The 22336-nt window shown below is 41.9% G+C and overlaps 3 protein-coding genes across 4 annotated transcripts; all 3 read right to left on the bottom strand.

Moving 5' to 3' along the window:
* Positions 1 to 301: 301 nt before the first annotated feature.
* Positions 302 to 6567, bottom strand: aire (autoimmune regulator). Of its 2 annotated transcripts, none has more exons than XM_047589769.1 (13): positions 6408 to 6567; positions 6045 to 6219; positions 5641 to 5787; positions 5390 to 5455; positions 5175 to 5312; positions 4897 to 5036; positions 4682 to 4803; positions 4481 to 4550; positions 4019 to 4144; positions 3795 to 3916; positions 3166 to 3244; positions 2960 to 3061; positions 302 to 2516 (listed from the first exon to the last, which is right to left on the bottom strand). In XM_047589769.1, exons 1-13 carry the CDS (start codon positions 6552 to 6554, stop codon positions 2433 to 2435), a joined length of 1518 nt encoding a protein of 505 aa, XP_047445725.1. In that variant the 5' UTR covers positions 6555 to 6567; the 3' UTR covers positions 302 to 2432. The 2 variants fall into 2 exon arrangements, with proteins under 2 accessions (XP_047445725.1, XP_047445726.1); XM_047589770.1 differs by having other exon boundaries at positions 302 to 2513.
* A 1833-nt stretch (positions 6568 to 8400) lies between these two features.
* Positions 8401 to 14350, bottom strand: rab6bb (RAB6B, member RAS oncogene family b). The gene is made up of 8 exons (XM_047590418.1): positions 14153 to 14350; positions 12047 to 12105; positions 11375 to 11428; positions 10812 to 10917; positions 10553 to 10664; positions 10316 to 10409; positions 9898 to 9964; positions 8401 to 9445 (listed from the first exon to the last, which is right to left on the bottom strand). The coding sequence occupies exons 1-8, from the start codon at positions 14220 to 14222 to the stop codon at positions 9381 to 9383; spliced, it is 627 nt and encodes a 208-aa protein (XP_047446374.1). The 5' UTR covers positions 14223 to 14350; the 3' UTR covers positions 8401 to 9380.
* A 1192-nt stretch (positions 14351 to 15542) lies between these two features.
* On the bottom strand, positions 15543 to 20666 carry espnlb (espin like b). Its single transcript, XM_047589410.1, has 6 exons — positions 20151 to 20666; positions 19278 to 19345; positions 18852 to 18993; positions 18497 to 18615; positions 17336 to 17515; positions 15543 to 17219 (listed from the first exon to the last, which is right to left on the bottom strand). Exons 2-6 carry the CDS (start codon positions 19305 to 19307, stop codon positions 15633 to 15635), a joined length of 2058 nt encoding a protein of 685 aa, XP_047445366.1. The 5' UTR covers positions 19308 to 19345; positions 20151 to 20666; the 3' UTR covers positions 15543 to 15632.
* Positions 20667 to 22336: the final 1670 nt, after the last annotated feature.

Raw genomic sequence — 22336 nt, 5'->3', positions numbered from 1 at the left:
ACACACGCTGGAAGGCTGCCCACAGACTTTTAAAGTGCCAAAAAAAAAAATGAGGCTAAGAGGATGCCCAAAGCGTGGGAATTTCACCTATCATATTTTTACAAAGAATTTCCCGGCCTGTGACCAACAGACTTGTAACAGGATGTGTGTCTGAGGAATTTAACCTTGCGAATTCACACCGACTCCAACAGAAAGCTGAGGGCAGATATGAGTCTTTACTGCTACTGCTTAGGTCCACAGCTGCCCACTCACTTCCCAAATATGAAGACTGTCATCTGACAAACACTCGGCCTCTCCCACTTAAGAATATGTTTATTTTTGCTTGTTTTGCTCAGTGACAATTTTACAGGTCAGTGAATGTAAACTAATGTTCAATTGTTTATTTCCTCATTTTCTCTACATATTACAACACACAAAAAAATCTGTTAGTTACAGACAAAATAAAGCCGTGACTCAAACGTTAAGCAGCATGCTACTCATACCCCTGACAACCTCTGTGACCTGTCTCATTAGACAACATTTAAGAATGTAGTGTGGCAGGAAATAAGAAAGACTTTTGGAGTGTGATGCAACACTTGTGAATCAGGCCGACAACATTTAGGACATACACTGTATCAGTACTCACCAAATGTTTGTGTTAAATACTGCTCCCACTTCTCCATGGTATCAGACGAAGGGTCGGGTCAAAGATGAGAGTTGACGCAAGTAAATTAACATTAAAAGAATGTGGGAATGTCTGCAATGGGCCTCACAAGTATAATTTGGCTTCTACATAAAGTACACAACGTTTAGCAACGCAATGTGCGGAGAATGGGGTCACTAATCTCATTCTGTATCGTGTTGTATAAACTGATTACACATTTGTGTATAAAAGTTCGATAACCCAGTTGAGTAGTAGTTACAGCTGTGTAACAAATTTAGTGGACACAAAATTGCGTTATGTCCTTGTATGTGGAGCCGACTTTTGTTCTGATAAAATCGGGGCAATTCACTCTTTGCTACAAGCGCAAACGTTATTTTACAGGAGGAAATTCTTCTTCTTCTTATCATATTGCGACGGTTTCTTGAGAATCGCGGTCCAGTGAAATCTCGAGTGTTCTGCATCTGTCTCAGACGGGAGCCACCTACTGGTGGTTTCTATGCCAAATATTCGGCTGATGCGAACTGGAAAACGAGAGCATCATTTACGACTACAGTTACGACACAATTCCAAGTAGGACAATTTTCTACTATTTACACACACTTTGGGGCTAATTCGTGTCAGATTTGTTTGTGTCTTTGTGTGAAATATTCTTCCTCTCTCCTTCCCTTCAAGGACGCAGAGCCCTCAAGTATGCAGGATGTTTCATGAGCCATTTAGAAAGTGGACTGATAAATAAACAGAGCTGTGTGTGCACACACACGCTGCAAAGAGCATGTTTCTCATCCTCTGTTTTGGGCCTGTAGAAGCCGGGAGCCATGGCAACCGAATACCGAGGGGAGAAGAATCCGCGCGCCGCCTGGCCGAGCTCCATCCCTCTGGCAGTCATGCTAACATTCATGAATCGCATGACAAAAACAACATTCCTCATCTAAGTGATATAGTCCTCAAGGAATTCCTGTTAAACGGAGGCATTTCTCAGCGTGCATGCCTCATTGTATTGAAACCATCTGGTGAAATGTTAGAATTCTTCTCCAGATCCAAATGCAAGGAGGAGGATGAGCACATGTGCATGGAAGTTAGCGTTGCCTCTTGACCGCTGTTCATGTGTGCGTTCACAGGCCGTTGTAATTTAGCATTGCCTTGTCTCTGGAGACACTGACAGAAAATATTCCTCGACGTATAAACACGTAAACCGCCGAAGCGTGACATCACCAAAGTTTTCTGGAGCCCAGTGGTGGAGGGATGATAAAGTTAAATGAAAGCCTTTCTGCATTTCTGCTTTTTAGGTAAGTCTGGCCAGAGTAGAGATGTCCATGGCCCCCTGCCAGCGCTCCCACGTCAATGCTGACCCTGAGAGAGTTGGTCCTCTTCAAATATGTTGCAATGCTGCACAGGAAATCTTTTATATGGGGTTAAAATAAGGGCAGACAACAAAAAAAGGTACTGCTAAAACCCAAATCTAGTTAGAGCTATGGTTTACAGCTACAGTTCATGGAGCACAATTTCAAAATAATGTTTTGTTTGGTAAAATCTTTGCTGCATAGTTGCACTGCCCTCAATTACTGGGTACATACACATGGTACAAAGGTTGGCAGATGAACTAGTCGACAGGGGCCCGAGTGCATATATTTAAAAGTTAATCCAGCCATGCAATGCAATGACACGTCCAATCACGTTTATTTCAAGAACAATCGTTACTCTGCTCCGTGAATTCATTCGGTTTGTTTAATGAGTTCGTTCAACTGGTATTAATTCCATTGGTGTTTATTTACAGTATTGCTTTTGCTGGTCACTGGTAGTATCCCAGAGAGTCTGGAAGAGGCCGAGAAATGTTGTGGAAAGTCCACTGCAAGATGCCGTCGATGGAGCTCTGCTGCCGTGATGGAAAGAGCAGAAAAACGCAACAGGATAAACAGCTACGCACAAAACACGAAAGTCCTGGTTAACGCACACTGGAAAACCATGTGTGAGACATTATTGAAAACATTCACGTGGATTTATAACCCTAGCAATAAGTGTAATGATATGTTTATGGAGATTAAAGTGAGAATCCTTTAAGGTCCCAGAAACCCCCAAGTTAATCAATCAATCCGCTCGAAATCAGAATAAATCTCCAGCACAGCAAAGACACAACGCATATTTCACCATGACACATCCGCGCTCCCCTTCGCTTATTGTTGTGTCCTCGAAGCTGACTGTTTAACATTGCCAGCTCATTTCCAGTCGGTGTGATAAGGGGAGCAGCCATATTGTGTCTTTACGCATTCATATCGCGTCTACATCTGAGGCACGGACATGTCACGAAGCCCCACTCACATCACATCCCAGGAAGGAGTCCAGTTCGTCTTTGTGGAGGACGGGCTCAGATACGGGGGCGCTCTGATCATGCCTGATCGAGTTCTGGGGCACCGGTGGGAGCTGAACACACACAGCAGACATCACACAGATTGCACTCTGACATATTTAGATCATGAAGGTTTGTTTTTTTACTGTAACGTTCTCTGAATTACGTGAAGACACACCTGTAAACCTCTGGATTCAGCCTCCTTCTCTGCGGAGCCGGCCCACGGCCTTGAGCAGGACAGGCAGATGGACCTCCCTCTTTGAAACACGCAAACATTTTGAGTGAGTCAGTTTGTTTTCTGTGCCGTGTATTCACGGTCAATGCATATGTAATTTACGACGTCCGGAAAGATTCCAGAGAAATTGTTCTTCTTTTTTTTTTTTATAGGAAACACTTTGTTGAATTACATGGCTCTTGCTCAACATCGTGGATTTTTATTATTAACATTCAGTTAAAAATTAAAGGGTACATCTTTATTTTGTGCAAAAAAAAAAAAAAAAAATGGACATGGACTCAGCTTTCGTTTGGATCTCAGGTATCCTTTTGTAAAAACCATTGATTGCCACTTTAATACATTACACCATACACCCTGCTGCCGGGGTGCATTTATAAGCCATTAGCCATTAGCTAGATAATGATCACTGTCAGCAGCGCCCTTAATGCACTCTGTTGATCAATTCTAATACAAGCAGCGAGTTCCTATTGTGCTTTTCACAATGACAAGCTTTTTGTAAAATATACACAGTACATCGTCTCCTACAAATGCTTCACCGTGAATGTAAAACAGGGAGCGGGTGCTCGTCTTACTTGGAGAAGTGGCACTGCACGTGGAAACGCTCCAGACACTGAAGGCAGTGAGTCAGGTCTCCTCCTCCGAGGTGACAAACGCCGCACACCTCCCTCAGAAGGACCAACTCTCCGCCTGAGCACTGATGACACAGATTTATACATCTAGCAAACGTAGAAGCAAGATATACAGTAACAAAGGAAAGTGGGGAACAAGAAGAACGAGACAACGGAATTAATTTCACCTGGTTTCTGCCACTGGTCACATTCATAGACGCCGCGACACTTGTGAGGGAGGAGGAGAAGAACGAGACGTCCGTGATGGAGTTACTAGAACTTGCATTTTCTTGCTGAGGCTGAGCGGAGAGCGCCTGAAACCAAGTGTTTAGAATATCATCAACATTTCAAAATGTAAAAATGAAAGCAAAGCCAGGCGCTCAAATTAGACCAGTGATGTGGGATGTGAACTGCATGAACACACTTGGCTTCGGTCCCCGTTTAGACATGAGCAATTTACAAAATATGAAACTTTCTTTACAAGCGGCACAACCTTGGTCATAAATCATTGACCATAATCACAACTGTCATTAGAATCTAATAATGATTGATTATGGTTTGGAGAAATTCTCACATAAAAACAAGCAGATGTTTTGTTTTTTTTCCCCCCAATGTGTGTGTGTGTGTGTGTGTAAACTTCAGCAGCTTACTTGTAGAGGCACTTGAGCTTTCTCTCTTTTCACTCTGTGTCCACAGCACCACTCACACTGCCAAGAGCCACTGCAGATTAACACAAAGAATACAAACCTCCTTTTTCAGAGCAGGAGCTGAATAACAAGTACACACGCTGAAACACTGATCAGTTACACTGAGATCAATTTAAATCTCTCTTCTTCTTTTTTTTTCTTCACCTCGGTATGGATGTGAGCGGAGGGTCGAGGCAGCCCAGATGAAAAGCCCGTGGACATCCATCACAACAGATCAGTTCCCCCCCGTCCCTACACACCGTACACTCATCGTCGTTATAGTGAATCTGTACACACGGAGACACATAGAGTATAAGGCAAACTTTATACAAAGGTCAAGTGACCATGGTTAGGTTAGGGTGTTTAAGAGTTGCGGTTACGTTTGCTGTCATGCTTGTGGTTGTCTCCCCCTGGTGGTGAAATGTTGTCTTAGCACAAGCAGGCTTCACTGCATTAGACTCCTCTGATGGAGCACAAGTGTAAACCTCTACGCCATCTTTAATGGACTTCCTGGAGGACCCTGATGAAAGACAACTTTTAAAGAAACTATTTTAAGCAAAAATAAATGAATAAAATAAAACATTTTTTTGCACATTTAAGGACTGATTCAAATTTACAAGAGGAAAATGAAGTATGCTGCTTTTTGAAGTCTGTTTACCATCTGAGCTGTACTCATGCTTGAAATGTGTATTTTCTCTGGCTTCTTGACTGACTGGTGGCTCCGCGGAGGAGGAAGCCGAGGACGAAGACGAAAGGGGGAACATTCTCTGGACTGAGGAGGACACAACCTGCACACCTGCAACATAATTTTGATCAGTAGTGTGTAGTCTGAAAATATTGTTTGCGCTTTAATTGCTGTTTAAACGTGGTCACCGTTTGCAGATGGCGGCTGCGTGTTTGGATCTTCACTCTTCACCCTGTACAGCTTCACTTTACTCCCTGAAACAAAACAGCAGAACAACACAATATAAACATATCAAAGCAAATGTTGTGTCTTCCCTCTAAAGGAACAGTTTTTATGGCGTGAATCGTTCATGAAATAATCCTGTGACACAGTGGTCTGCAGTGACTAATTTAATCCTGTTGGATGACAGATACAGAGCAGACGCATTTTGGGTGGTGACCTGCTCCATCGGTCGTCTTGGCATGGTACCGTGAACCGTGATCGTGAGAGTTTGTCCCTCTGTCCCCATGGCTCCTCTTCTTGCCGTGAGGAGTTTTGTGACCGCCGGAGGATTTGCTTTCGCTCTTGGAACCTGAAGCGTCTCTTTCTGTCAAACGGAACAGAAGCAGCAAAATAAAAAAACCACACAATAATGTATAACAAGACATGAATGAGTCAGTTTGTCAGCTTTGATTCTGTGTACCAGGTGCAAACAAGGCTTAAAACTGCTTAGCTGAAAATGAAACTCAAAAAAGAGGAATTATTTCTTTTGACTTGAGCCCTAGATGGATACAGTTCAGTGTATAAGCAGGTGGCCATATTCAAGGTTAACCAAGATTTTGGTGGAATTTGAGCATCACATACTGGACTGCAGGTTAGAGAGCAGTGTCTGTAGCTTGGGGTAGCTGTCCAGATTGTAGTCCTTAGACATGTTGCTCCAGAAGGCCTGGACGGTGGATCTGCTCTGTTCCAGCACCCAGGACACCAGGGAGTACATGGCCTTGTGGATCCCCTCTCTACCTTCCTTCTCCAAAGTGTCCTATGAATTTAAAAATAGGCAATCCATGATTTAGTCCAAGATATGTGATCGGCAATGTGTTCTTGTGTGACAAATCTAAATTAAAGCTATGTACTCTTTGGAGAACGTTGCGGTGGCTGTAATTAAGGTAGAACAAAATGACATAACAAAATAAAAATAGAACTAGTGTTTTTTTTTTTAAGTCTTACCTTCAGGAGTTGTTCAGTGATGACGTTTTTGTCCACCAGTCCATATATGAGAGGGAATGGATCATCCACGGCCATAGCGATGTCAGTACGCACCTCTCTGAGCAGAGAGCGGAGGTTTGTGTCTCTAAACGCCTCTGCTTTGGACATGATCTGTTCTTAGTGTGAATGAGATATGGAGTGACCTGAAAGGGCCCAGGATCATTGATCAAATATTTTCAAGAGGTGTGTCCTGTCGTTCTCAAGGAAGGAAACACTGAACAGGTGAATCGATTCATGAGAGACACGGTATATTTTCGAAACAACACAGTTCATGTCTATTTTCCAAATAAACTTATGTCTCTGCGTTCTATTTATATGTCGCAAAACTTGAAGCTTATGTATATGTCACTAAAAAGACTTTCATAAGCTCTACAGTGCAGGTTGCGCCCCTGTGAGTCCACCCCCTCGTTCACCTCTGGTCTCTGAGGAGTTTATTTGTCCACTAACCGCACTAACTGTCTCCATCCAGGGGAATACCTGTCCTCTTACATCAGGAGAGCTCAGTCAAGTGACCTGGTGTGTCACAGTGACAGTTTTCTTCTTAAAAGGTTCTTTCCAACTCAACTTCCCCTCACCTGTCAGGTTTTCAGACTCTGACTCAATGCAGCGAACTCAGTATTAATGTGATAATTATGACTGTGCGATAGGCAGGAGGACATGAAAACGCTAAACAATTAAATAGATTAATCGATGGCTGTGTTGTCCCTCAAAAAAGGCTCAATAACAGATTATTTTCTGATTTGCAGGATTATTTGGAGCCATTGTACTGCAGAGAAGCAGCTGTCTTGAGCTTTAACTATTTGCGTTTCATCAGCCTGTGTCATTATGTCATTTAAATGTCATCTTAGGTTTTGCTTATAGCCAGATTCAATTCAATGTGAAAATGTGAGGCTGGTGCCACGTCACTGGGATTATATTTTGGGCCTGTTTCAAGGTACAGAAAAAACAAATACCTCTACACAGTCGTCCTATAGTCCTATAGACCTAGTCCTACAACCATTCAGAGCACCAAATTATGTTACATTAGCTTCTTGACAAACGTCTCATACGTTCAACTTTTTTCGCTGTGAATATCTTTTACAGCAGACTCTGAATGCCTTGCTTCCTACGACGTCAGCCATTTTGCTGTAAACAATCATCTCAGCAGCACTTAGCTTATATGAGTATGACTATGTTGCTGTTGCTTTTGTGTCCAACGTGGCATAGAGCCAGACAGAATGATTTGATTGTTCCCGGTAGAGCAATTCCAGACTGAAATTCTCCCACTAAAAGTTTGAGGAAAGGAGAATTTCAGGCTGGCTTCCAGACCAGCGTTAGCTTACAGCTAATAGCTAACATGCCCACAGCGATACGGTAGCTAAATCTGTACCTGTTTCTTTACTATGTAAAGATAAAATGAAGGAATGTTGCTAATTATTCCCTAATGTGTCTGCTATCAGACTTGCTAGCCAAAATAAAAATTCTCCCTAATAACAAGCCAAGCTAGCATTAGCAATAGTGAGTTAATGACTAATGTTAGGAAGGAACTGACTAGCTAGCCTTTCTGTTGTAATTCATACATAATATATAATATTCCAGTTTGTGTTCAATGCTCCTTGTTGTAGGCTACACAACATCTACATTTTTATCAGCTGTAGCTGTAGTGACTGTAGAAAATGTTTAAAAAAAATCTACAGGCCATGGGTAACTAACTAACTAGCACTGCATAAAACCATAACAACGCCATTATTATTTTTGCTTATAAATGTTTTAAATTCCTGACTATTAAGTGTCACATATATTTAAAATGAATTATTTTCTGACAGTGTCTTACTTATATAATATTTCTGATGAATAAATCCAAGTAAAATCTTCTAAATGTAATTTATATACTTCTTTAGCAAAAAGACAGGATACAATTAAATGGAGTGGACCATTTCTCTACCAGGTAAATGTTGATGGTTAGGAGAGTGAAGCCCTTTAATCTGTAATTTATTAATCATTAAACATTATTACATTATTCATACTGGTGAACAAGGACCACTTCTACAGAGGGACGTCCACAACATACATATTACATTATTATATACAGTGCAGTGCATTACAGTGGATTGTTATATGTGTATTACCGGGAGATGGAGGGACGGGGAGACTGGGAGGAGAGAGGGACAGAAGGAGGAAAGAAGGAAAAGGAGGAGATATTTTGGAGGGATGGGGAGTTGTGATAGTTAAGTTGTCTTTTTATTACTTCTTTTATTTTTTTTATTTTTTAACCACAGTACAGTTTGTTCTATAAAAGTTAAACCCATAGAGAGATAGAGTGCCACATTTTCACAGCTACTGTTAGGTGAACCTACTGGAAGTCGACTCTTGTGGGAATATCAAATGAGATACGTTTCGTCATGAGATGCTATAGAGAGATGCTATAAAACATTCTAAGATAGTCGACCTCCTTCCGGTGCACGAGGGCCCCGGAGGGCAGGTCAAAGGTCAAAGATCAGATCAGATCAGCGTGCATGCGTGCTGCAGACATTCAGACATGTTCAGCCATCTACAAAAATGGCTGACCCCCCACTATTACTCCTTGCGTGTTTAGGCATCATTTTTGGTGCTTTCCCTTTTTATATATAAAAAATACAAAACATAACAGCGAAAAGAACTCTGTTGGTTATCCCGTTTTTCTCCCTTTTTCATTTTTCCCCAAACATTTTTTTTTTTGCTCATTTTCATTGCAACATTTTTTTTTCTTCCCTTTGCTCCTCCAGTCACTTACATATTGACAAAGTATACAATATTTTACAACTGAACAAGACTGAAAGGTAACATTTGATTTGTCCAATCAGATACAAGGCCCAGATCCTATATCCAATTAGAGAAGTCAACTGGAAGCTAACCAGTAGTAAGCAACACAACAAGCCTATGGTGTGAAGGGAGCTGTCCAAATGCAGCTCTGCATTAACATGAGCACCCGCCCTCGGGCACGGTGGGCTCCGCCGGTTTGTCCAGCTTGATGTCAATCACTGGAAATTGTCAAGTTAAGGAAAATTCATTTCATAAAATCCATGAAATCACATGCCGTACCACACAGTCGAGCACCTAGAGGTCAGTCAGAGATTCAGGTGTAGCTAACTTAGCCTATCAACAAAATAAGACAAACTTCTTTTATATATGTATATCCATCCTCCATCACACGCCCTCTCCTGCCGTCATTCCCCAAAACAGCCACTATGTGGTGCTGTATCTGTGCATAGCTCTTTATATACTGTCAACGGTGCATCCACACTGTCTTCCTGGCCCTGCGCATATCGTCCCTATTAAGCTTAAAAGGTTTAATGGATGATGCATCGGTAGACAGTAGGCTGAGCTGTCTGTTTGTACTAGCGCCAACAACCACTAAGAGATTAAAATAAGCAGCACAATTCTTGGCTGTTTGGCTCTCGGCACAATGAGTCACAGCGTCTGTAAAGGATACTGCCTTCAGGATTCGCGTCGTCCAAGCTCTCCATTCCAGGTAGGGCTGCTGCAACTCGACGAAACAGCTAGGAGGAGGTGAGAGGAGGAGGGAGAGGTAGTGGATCAAAAGAAGAAGAAGAAGATGAGGTAAAAAGAGATTAAATCCTGAAATGTTGTACCATGAGATCCCTCACTTGACTGTAAACTGCAAAAAGTGTTGAAAATGTTTTTAATGTGAAAGAATGTCCTGTTTCAAAGTAAGACGGTCATATTGTATCATTAAACACAGCATTTATCTGTAAGCAAAATATTGATGTACTCATGTAAATGTTATTCATCCACACTGGTGGCTCAGCCACCTCTGAGAGAGTGGCAGAGTTTCAGAGATCAAGTGACGCCCAGAATGCTGTGAAATATGGTGAAACTGCAGGGATCACCTGTTTGACATTGCAGCCGGTCTTGGCACTGGTCTCGATGAACATAACGTTCAGCTCTTTGGCTCTCTGCTCTCCCTCCTCGATCGTGATTTGCCTGCAGGAAAATCCAGCCAGACTCAGCATCTCAGGCTAATTAATTCTATACTGATGCGCCGTGTTTCGGTTAATAAAACATCTCCATGGCAAAGACCGCTTCGGCCCGAATGTTAAGAGACGATTATGGGTCAACATGTTCACCTTTTCTCCTCCAGGTCTGTCTTGTTGCCTACTAGCATGATGATGACGTCACTTCCTCTCTCTGTCCTGACATCATCGATCCATTTGCAGGTTTGCTGGAACGAATTCACATCTGTGGAGACCGGACACTCATTTTATTCTCCCCATCATTCTTATTCCTTGGATATTTTCCGTATTTAATGCACGAAGACTGATTACTACATATACACATATAACTGCAAAATATGCATCTGCGTGTAGTCAGCAGGTTGCAGCTCACTTGTGATGTCATAGACGACCACAGCCACTGTAGAGTCTCGTATGTAGCTTGGGATGAGGCTCCTGAAACGCTCCTGTCCAGCTGTGTCCCAGAGCTGCAGCCTTACCTTCACATGCACACACACACACAAACACACACCTGCAGCAGCTGTTTCAGCATTTAACAGTCAAACCCCACACAGGCTAAACGGCTATAAGTACACATCCAAGGGGATAAGCCAGTATCAGCTCATGTGCAGGCTGACAGAGCATAATATCCTCACAAAGAAATCGTATTAATACTTGCTAAAGTAGATCATCCACGGGTAAAGCTTTGACTTATTAGGGCTAGAAAAGTCAATGCACCAAAGCTATTACCAGCAGAAATAACCTTAGGATAATCACGTTAGTGCATGAAGAGAGCAGTAATTAATAAGCAAATCAAATCAAGGATTAGTCAAAACAGGGTGGAAACTGGGACGTTTCGTACTTAAGACGCTGACTAAAGACCGTACTGGTACAAGCGCATCAATGTATGTTTGTGTTTCTACACGGCACTTTTAAAAGGCAATCAAGATGTCCTACTGTTCGGTCTTCCAGGTACATTGTCTTTGATAGGAAGTCGATTCCAATGGTGGCCTGTGGTGAAGAAAGAACAAAAGATGGAGGAAAAAAAAATCCTCAGTAAAACCAAGACATTAACATTTAAATGTCTCCATGCACCATCTGCCGTTCTCGGCAGAGTCACTGTTGTTAAATAAGAGCAAAATAGAAAAAAAAAGCTGTTAAGGAATAAAGGAGGCAATAAGCAGAGAAATTGAATCACTGTGAAACACTAATTTCATTTGTGCTGCCCTCAAGTCTCAATCATTCTGACTTATTATGTATCTGAGTTTGTAGAAAAGCGAAGGGAAGATTAACCTCATGTTCTCTTCCTTAAACAAATACCACTAACGTTACCTTTCATATAATATTTAGAGTAAAGGAAATTACTCATACGAATTGTAGCTCTAGAAGTTTTTTTAAAAAAAAAAAAAATAACAAAAATAAAATGCTCTCACCAAATGATGCAGTTGTTAATCTGCATCAGTATAATCACACCGTGGATCTAAACTTATTCCACATAAATTATACATCTGACCAAAAGAAAAGTGGGAGAAGAGGCATCACTTCCTGTGCACAGTTATTGACCAGCTCTGTCATCAATCAATGCTTCTTAATAAATCAACATGTTTTGTTCGTTGATTCGAGTCTCACCTGATATGTGTTGTCGAAGCTGTCGTACATGAATCTAGTGATGAGAGACGTTTTCCCCACTGAAACAGAGCACACAGACGCTTCCTTTTAGTTAAGTATTAGTTCAGGTCATAAATAAACCTCAAAATCATCAATCAATATTGATTTCTAATGAAATTATTGTGTCAAATTCGGTTGAATAACTGACAATAAATAAATAAATGTTTTCCATCAATAATACATGTCATTGTAAAGATGTGTAAGAGAATTAAACTCTGCCAGAACCCATGTAAAAGAAATACATGACACAAAACAATAATAAAAAAATTTAAAAAACAACAGAAATTGAGTTTAAAGCTCTATTTTTTCAGGGCTGCAACCAACTGTGGTTTTATTGTTGAGTAATGTGTCAATCAAACCCCCATATTAACATTTTATTAACCAAATGTTGCTCAGTTAATCTGCTTAACCTAAATAATAAACCATGACTTATTAGTATTTTATAATTGTTTGTGTCTTTTATCTGTGTATTTTCCTATTTTTGTTGGGTTTTTTTCTTAGTGTTTGTGGCATTCATCCACAATATATCCTCCCTCTACGAATTAAATATATGTTATATATATATATATATATATATATATATATATATATATATATATATATATATATATATATATATATATATATACAAACAAAATCAACAACTTTGATTAATCTATTTTCTGTTCTCCTCAGAGCAAGACTACGGTTAGGGGGAAAAAAAATGCATGGATCAACAATATGTTGCCCCAAAAATCAATCAGAATGACCAGAAAAAAAAAAGAGTGTTACTCTTAACCAGACCAATACAAACCACATGAAGGTTTGTGATATCTAACAGCTTTCTTCTCAGAAGATCGAGGTGAGCTCAGGGATCTCCATTTTTATTTACATCCCTCGCATCAGCATCTTTAGCACAGTTTTTGACATCAGATCCACATGGGACCTGTCCATGTAAAAGGCCCCTGCTCTCATGCAGTGTCCTCTGTAGGTCTGGAGCCAGCGATGGGCAGTGGCCCCACCAGGCCTCGATTCAGCACCGTGGACAGCAACATTGCAGTACAGGCCACACAAACACACACACACACACACACACACACACATGCACACTGGAGGCTTTTAGTCGACATGCAGCCCTCTCATAGACATGCTGCACACACTGAAGCATCACAATGTAAGACACAATCGTCAGTGAATCTACTGCCATAGAAGCCATCAATATGCGTATTTTTCTTTTATTTTTTCAAACGTATCGGTGCTCTTCTGCTGCCACTTTGGATGTCTGAACACGTATTCAGCTTTACAGCGCTAAACCATTATCGATCAGCTCCTCCTGCATTCGTGCCACCATATCAAAGCACAACCACAACCCCGAATAGGTGGATTATTGAATATATAGTATAATGTCGTGGCGCTGTCAAGCCCGTTGTTTTTTATTCTATTTCATTATTTCATTTGATTAATTTATGAGACCGATCCAGAGACTGCGAGGTTTGGAGATGCTACAGACATCGCCAGCCTAGGGTGTGTCCCGAACTGACACATGGGGGACTGTTTGTTATCGTCTCCAAAAAAATAAAGAATAAATGGGAAAAAATGCTAGAGGTGGGAGAAATGTTAAACGTTGTCATATAATGGGATAAAAGAGGGTTCGGTTCAGATATAAGCGACGGAAGTGGAATAAGGTCGTTATCTGGGAAAGGCTGAGCGTTTTTGTCGGTCACTGCAGCAGCACATCAAAACATCCCAATTCATAAGGCAGCGGTATGAGGGCAATCATGACGATTTCGCGACAACTAAACAATCCTTGCAATTGTCATTTACATATTTGAGTGATCACGGCTTCGTATCATTAAAGTCCTTCATTTATATGCGGTTTTCTTTCTTCTTTTTCGGTTAATCAAATTTCCTCCTGCTACGTTTTGTGCCAGGAGAAATATGGGCGTCGGATCTACCAAGGAGAGTCGGTACGTCTCTCGGATTCACTCTAAACTTCCCAAATCAACACGGATTACATGCATGGCCTTCAACGTATACGCATGTTCGATTAAGGATCACCCAAAAACCTCTCCCGAGCACACGACTCACCGCTCTGCTCTCCCAAAAACACGAGTTTAAATTTCCTCAGGGGGTTCCCCAAATCTCCTCCGGCTGACATGGCGGCAGATAAAGGGCTCAACTTGGATTATTTTTGTATGTTCTTCTCGCTCGGCGTCTCCTCCTGTTGTGGGTGCGCTGGGGGATCCTCCTCTCCTCACTGAATGATGGGAATGCAGCTCAGCATCCTCCTGTCAATTTAGGCAGCTTCTGCGCCTGCGCGACCTCACCTATATTTCAATCCCTCACCTTTCTATTGGGTCTGAAGCTCAGCTAGGATTTTCACGAATGTGTTGCATCGAGGTAAATACAGTGATAAATAATAAAGAAAGAAACAATTAACTGATCGAATGACAGAAAAATAGGCGATTAAATGATTGTTGACATTTGAGAAGAAAAGGCACTGATATATTGCAGGTTCTTAATAGTGGGGATTTTCTGGGATCTAGTGAATTTGGAGGCCAGGTCAACACCTTGGGCTGTTTTTCATGTTTTTTGAGTGGTTCCTAAACCGTTTTTGTGTGTGCGTCAGGCTGCATCCTGCCAGTAATGGCTGCTGCCATCAAGGAGTGTCATTGGGGGCGTCTGGTCTGGTCTAGGTGGGTGGTACATGTCTGAGTAGCATCCACCTGGATGCCCGATCCTAAGGCTGAATGTTATTATAGTCACAAGATCGTCAGTGTTATTTACTATTTAATAACTAGTCAAGTCTGTCCATCATTAGTTCAATTTAGCCCAACCTCTACTGTGCCAAAAAAAATGAGTTTGTGCTTTAATAATAAAGTGAATACATTTTTAGATCTAAACAAAGGTAACTCCACATCTTCAGTTCTAAATTACTTTTGAATTATTGTAAAAGTAATTTATCTTTGTTGTGCTTTACTGTTGGATACTGTTGGAAGTATCTGTTACTTCTTCTGCCACAATTGTACAGATTGTTTTATATAATTATTACCTTTTACTGCATATTGACCAATATTCAAAGCAATCACTTTCAGCTTTTGCCAGCTCACTTGAAATGTGTCATGTCAGCATTGGCACAGGAAATACAAATGTTCAAAGTAGATGCAACAGAAGGACTGAAGTCCTGACTTTTCCTCAAGTCAACACATGATCACTGAAACGAGACCTTGGACAAAAGTTTGTTATGATATTAACAGATAATGTACAATCTAAATAAAAACCAGAACACACCATCTGAACCGTGGTCATCAAACTACATAAAGTGATTTCCGTGTCTCTGCTGTTAGAGCAGTTTGAATGAAAATCTTATTGACTTGCTTGCGGGAGCCAGACTGGATCTTGAAGGATTGTGCAAACTGACCAAGTCTATTTATCATTTCATTTGCAATGTTTGCAATAATAGCACATGAGTAATGTGTTCTTGGCAGACTTTTATTATGCTCCGTTCAGTTTGCCAAAAACAGCTACATCATCATCATCATCATCATTCTGTGCAAAAACTTCCCATTTAATGTTCAAAATCAAACAGCTCTGCCTCCTTCTCCTTCCAGAAAGTAAAACTGCGGTCGATATATGTGCAAATGTCTTCGTTGTTAAAGCAGCAGAAGTCTGTGTCAATGCCGCACTCGTCTGGAGCCACACTTTGAACTATTACCTTCGGAATTAGTCTGGAATCTGGCAGCAGCGGAGAGGAGGAAGATGACGGGCAGTGGCATTGTCGCGATTCACCAAAGAAGTGGACTTTGAGGTCCTCAAAGCCGTCGCTCCACTGTCGCCTCCCCATCTGGATTTCCTGGAGAACGGCCTTGTGGAAGTCCCGCACCTTCTCCCAGGGAAAACTGCCGACGTGGTCGAAGACTTCGAAGCAGAGGAGGTGCCTCATCTTCCTCTCCTCGGGCGACAGCTCCTGCTCTAAGATGTGGAAGTAACCCAACATAAAGAGGTCAAGAGTTAAGCTGTCATGACTCACTGTAATACCGTCCACATCTGGTAGGAACTGCTCTGGGGAATAGGTTACCAGAGGGGATGGATCTTGGGAGAAGTTAGAAGGGGACAGACAAGGCTTTTGCACATCTTTGAGCTCGAGTTTGTTCCTCCAGGAGTTTAGTATTTTGTCCACAGCACCTCGTTGTTGGCAGAACTGAAACATGGAGGTGATTTTGTGGTTGGGCTGTGCTTCTGTCACAACCGTTCCCTGTCTCTGCCTCGCTGCTCTCACTGAAATAGCATATGCAGACTTCTTCCAGTGGCTCAGGAATAACACCACTATGCGCTCCTTTCTTAAGCTGCTAGTCTCCATTACAGGCACAAGTGTCTTAGGAGTATCACACTGGTCGACCTCAAACACGGGGCCTGTGTTGTCATTGTGGTTCTTTCCTCCAGAAGCGCCACCCACTGCCTGGCTCTTTAGCACCTGTCCTCCTTGTACAACCCCAGCAAAGGGATAAATGCTACCGATCTGACCTTCAAAGTTGGATCGGAGGTTTCTCACCGACACCCCGGACAGCTGGATCTCCCTTTTGACCCTTTCCCTCTGTGCTCTGTTGAAACTGTTGCTCTCCAAGCGATGGCTAAAAGCAGACGCCATCCCTATGTGCGGTATCCTACATCCACTTGAGGTCTCTACGTGAGCTTGATCTGTCTCTTGGGCCTGTTGTGTGAATATCTGTTCAAAATCCACTCCTGGAGAGTCTCTTATCCCCTCAATCATCTCTTCTGCCATCATCCTCTCGCCCTCTCTTTCTGTGGTTTGTGTCAGACTGGCCACCAGCAGAGACATGCTCTTCACAATCTCTGAGACGCGACTGCACCAAGTCAGTTGCATTTTCTTCTCAGAGTCCATCTGTTGCAGGACCTCTTTGTTGAGGGAAATGTTGACAATGGGATCAGGTAAAATTGCCCTTAGCTCCTCAGTCAACCTGGTCAACTCCAGCTCATAGGCCTGGCAGCGTTTCTGCATTGAAACAGACTCTATCTGCTGCTGCAGGTACACCAGGTCTTCTTCTGTGAGGAGTTCACCAAAAGGTCCCAAGACAGCGTTGTGGGCTTGGGAATACTTCCAGCCATCCACTGTCGTATAACCATTAGCCATGTCCTGTTAGAGGAAGAGGTGTTTTATCAAACAGTCCCGATAGTTGATTTTATGATAGGTACGGTTAAGCGTCTTACGATCTTTTACATTGCAAGTACAACAGATCAAATGAAGAGCACCTGTCTCCTCTGTTCCTCCTCCTCCTGCAACCTGACCTGCAGCTGCCGCACCATCACTTGTCGTTTCCACTCCGCTATGGGCCGGCCCGCTTCATCGTGAGTGGGCACCAGGGAGTCGATGTCAGCCAGGATCACATCGACGATCGCTAACTCGTCCAGCTCCTCCTCGCTGTCAAGCTTCTGTCATCGTTCAATAATGGAAGGCAGAGCGTCACGACTGAGCTGAGACACATTGGCTGAGATAGAATCGTTGCAATTAAATCCTCACAAATCCATATTTCAAAAGATGTTTATGTTCCCGGTTTCTCTGTTTAAACCTAAAAAAAAAAAAAAAAAACACTGGGGCAAAAAAAAAAAAAGAAAGAAATGGTGAAAAATGGCTGAATAAGAAATGGCGCAGGCTAAAAATACAGCACCATCAGGGACCTTTCACTCAGACAGATTCTCACTTACAATTTGCCGTTTCTTATCCTCTCTGTACAAAATGCATTTGCTCATGAAGTTTAATGATTCTCAGCATATGTCCACCCGGCTAAAACCCGAACAGAAGTCTAAATTGTCTGTTTGCTAACGCATTCCTTGGGAGAACGTTCATTTGTTCGTTCGTTTTCTGTAACCACTTGTCCTCTAGAGGGTTGCGGGGGGGCTGGAGCCTATCACAGCCGTCACTGGGCGAGAGAGACAGACAACAATTCACACTCACACCTACGGCCAATTTAGAATCACCAATGAACCTAACGAGTATGTCTTTGGATGGTGGGAGGAAGCCGTAAAACCCAGAGAGAACCCACGCAGACGCAGGGAGAGCGGCTGTCCAGACATAGTTTTAACAATGATTGTTACATCACACTCTCAGGAGTTTGTACTGTATGCAACCAGCAACGTTACAGCTTTCTCAATTAAAAAAAAATCATTAGGAAACAGATGAAAAGACACCTGGAGTCACACGTAGGATTGCATTAATTAGTCAGCTTCCAGTGTCGTACTGAAAGATATTTAGTGCTAGACTGAAAAATTTTGACATTTGCTGTAAAACAAATTCACAACACATCTAGTTTTTGTTTTGCATAGTTTGAATTATAACCTAAAGGCAATATGAGACGTATCTGTTTTTGTGCTTCATACAGACGTTTGTGTCGAAATCCATGGCAACAAGCTCACCGTTGGCCCCGTGAAGACTGCAGTGAAGCCAGCGTGCCTCAGAGACCTAATTGACTTCATCTGAGACATCGGCGTGAGGTCCCTCTCGGGAGGCCTCAGGTGATTGAGGGATGTCACCACTGCAAACAAACGTGACAAAGGTGAAAGGTCAAGTAGAAGACCTTTATAGACTGGTTTGCTGTGTGCTGCATGTGCGTAACACATATTTTAGGTGATGGTACTGTGGCTTTTAGTTAGTTCACTTTCAATACAAATCATCTGCAGACAGATAGCGTACACAATGTAATTGCATTCACATTCCTAAAAGGTGATTTTCCATAATGAAACGCTAACATGTGGTCTTTGTGTCTGTCACCTGACGAGGCCATCTGTATGTGCTGCATGGAGCCGGCTGTGTGTCTTTTTGAAGAGACAGCAGGGGTCAGTGAGGAAGAGGCGGTGGTCACAGGAAGCGGGGTGGGGTGGCGAGGCAGGGGGAGCACCTCCTTCACTGGCTGCTGGGGAAACACACGCAGCGGGGATGAGCGGCACTTTCAGGGACAGTTCCCCCACCTTTACCCCAAAAAGGTCATTACTGAAGCAGAATGTTTAATATTTTTGTTAACGTTTCAAGTGCTCTGAAAAAGGCTTAGTCAACCTTTATTTCCCTCTACGTGTTTGGGAACCGCTGCTGCTGCAGCCTCTGCCTCTTTGAGACAAACTTGCCATTAATAAAGATGAATTAGATCGAATTTCTCTGAGGTGAAACTTTATTTAAGTCACTACACAGCTGACTGGTCACCTTGCTGTTTTCCATGTTGGTTCTGCCCATTCATCCCTCGTGTTACAAAGCTGCAGTGGCTCCTCTTTCTGAAAACAACAACGACAAAAACTGAACAGATAAAAAAAAAAAGGTAAGAGGAGGAAGAAAAAGACCCCACCGATGGAGAAATGTGACACAGATGATTCAGCGGCGACCAGCTCCAAAGTAATCTGCTAAGAGACGGAGACCCCCTAACGGCGCATAGGCAGAGTTAACGTAAAGACACAAGCCGCGGCTCATAGTACTTGGAACTAAAACAAGAAGTGGTGAAACTGGAGCCTGGTCAGTGAATGCAGCATAGGCCACACAGAGAGTAGGAGAAAGCATGTTGGAGTTTGGAGAGACATGATATCCTGCTTCAGGTAACCCTACTGATTCACAGGATTATTTCTCCATTCAATAGCCTTGATACTGTACGGACAGTTCAAACGTTTATCTCATTTAAAAGAACATCACGGCCTAATAATCTAATGTCTTTTCAGTGGTAGCTTTGCATATGTTCGCAAAATGCATCCTTGTAATTAAGAAAGACTTACATACTTAGTCTTTACACCTGTAACTCATGTTTTATATCCTGGCACTGACCAACGACTATGTATTTATTCCTCTCATACCAACACCGTGGTTCAATAAAGACTACTTGCATCTGTTTATATCTTACTGTTATTGCTGCATGTCTTTGCCAGGACATTCATCAAATCAGAAAGAGACTCTCAGTGAAGGGTTTGGGGTTGAATAAAGCCTAAATGAATTAAAGTCATCAGTTTATATAAAAAAATAAGCAAATAAATATCAGAATGAACGAATTTGAGCAATTTCTTCCAGTTGTCATAATTCAAAGACAGTACTTACGGACAGACTCCTGAAGCTGTGGGACCACCAGTAGTGTAACAGGATGAATGCAGACAGGTCTCAAAAACAATAACAACAGAAAAGCATAAAATAAGGTAGAAAGTCCAGACGGTGGTGTGTGTCTCTTCACCCTGCTGCAGCCAATAAAGCGTTAGACCAAGGAGCAGCATCACCTGGACTCAAACCTCAGATGGGGGTCCTTTCTTAGTGTGCATAATTAAAAAGGTGGGATAGGATGACCTGGACCTGGAAGTATAGGACAACAGCGCTGTGAATGTATGTAGGAGATGACACGCTGTAGGCTGCTGCAGGCCACGCCGGTTCATAAGTGAGAGTCACATGATGACAGTCACCCTACGTCCTACGTCATAATGTAGCGTGTTACTTTGACTTCTCCAGATACAGAGTTTAGTATTTGGGGACAGCTCAGTTTTAAAATGATCAACTGTTATAATTATTGCCATGGCAACACCTACTGGAAGGCTCTGTGGCAGTTACAGGTTAACTTACATTTGTGGCCGCCATTTTGTCAAGTCAGTGAAGCTAACGGCAAACGTTGTGTTTCCTACTCAAATGCGCAGCATTATCTGTAGGTACTTGTTTTGTAACAGTTGTTTCATAAAATGTTATATGTTTAATGTAATATGGTGTTGTAATATGTTGACTTGACCCAACTGAATTATGCTAGTCTAGCTAGCTAGCATGTCTTGCTAATACTGTTGCTTGAACGTGTTGTATTTACTATGTAAAACGGTTATTTTCTTTTATTTTTACATGTTTTTCTTAGTCAACTATGGGCAGTACGTGGATTAACCTAACTTGAACATGGGATACTTGTGGATTAATAATTATTTATAATAAATAGTTTTGATAAATAGTTTCTCATTGGGAAACTACTCTCTACAAATTTGGTTTCATGTGTGTCGACACCGCAGTGCTTCTACACTGCTGTACACGTTGAGGGCACACGGACGTGGCGCAGATATGGAAGGAGAGAGCCAACACACGGTTGAATATTTCACATTCATTACATTGCAAAGAGCTATATTACCATACCAGACTCATTATTCAGAGCTTGGTGAGAGAGGGTGGCTCCTCATTCGATGCAGGGCCTTTGTGTCATGCCCCGTACTCCTGCCTCTGTTATTAGGGTATTAGTCTGACTGGCTGTGCTGAAGTCGAGCACACGCTGAGTACATAATCAATAATGGAAGCAGCCTCACACACAGGCTTTCACATGCGTTCACCCTGAGCAAAAGTACAAACTGTTGTGCAATCGACATGAGAAGAGCATTTAGATGCATTATCCATTTATTAGGTTCCTCCGTCGGTCTTGTGTGGGGGTCGTATTTCACATGAGGATATGTGCACTGCTGTGGATAAATAACCTGATTAATGCCTTACTAGGTTTGTCTGCCACTGCCCACTTATGCTGTGGCCAAATCAAACATATTGCCTGAATCAAGACTGAAGGAATTAATATTATTTTCTGATGGAGCCAAAATATGTTGCTGGTTAGAATCTATTATTTGATCTTAGTAAACTCAGATGCCAGTTCCTTGAATTGCACTGGGTTGTAGTGACACGCTTTTCTATTGTTTTAACAACTCCATTTTAGCCTATAAAAATAACAGAAAAGCTTTGTGTGTCACAAACAGTTACAGTTAAACAGCATCACAAACTACATCCTTAAAAATGATCAGACAGTTGAATTACCACTTTTTTTTTGACACTGTTTCAACATAAACTGAACATTATACCAGCCATGAAAGAGGATTTACTGCAGGACTGATATACTGGAATACATTCACTAGTGTACCTAATCAATTGGCAAGTGAGTATAGTTTCAAGGACAAACTGTAACGTGACGAATCATTCATAAAATTGTGTTATCAAAACCATATTCCAATCTTCTGAAATACACTAACCTCAGTGTTTGCTTTTGTAACCTTATAGATACATTTAAGAAACAGTTATTTAATTAATAAATGACTTCATATGGCTTTGGATTCTAGGGTGATATTAATGATGGTGTGTCATATGCATAATCTCCTACACCACTTTTGATCTTCTGGACCTTACTGGTCTCTCACTGTTACATAAAGAGGTAACCACAAAGGACCCGTAACTGATCCCTGGGGATCTCCACTCACAAATTTTGATCGAAAACCTGTACAATACTACAG

This window comes from Mugil cephalus, chromosome 7 (genome assembly GCF_022458985.1).
Source record: "Mugil cephalus isolate CIBA_MC_2020 chromosome 7, CIBA_Mcephalus_1.1, whole genome shotgun sequence".
Classification (NCBI taxonomy): Eukaryota; Metazoa; Chordata; class Actinopteri; order Mugiliformes; family Mugilidae; genus Mugil; species Mugil cephalus.
The sequence above is the reverse complement of the archived record's forward strand: the minus strand, read 5'-3'. Positions and strand labels throughout refer to the sequence as shown.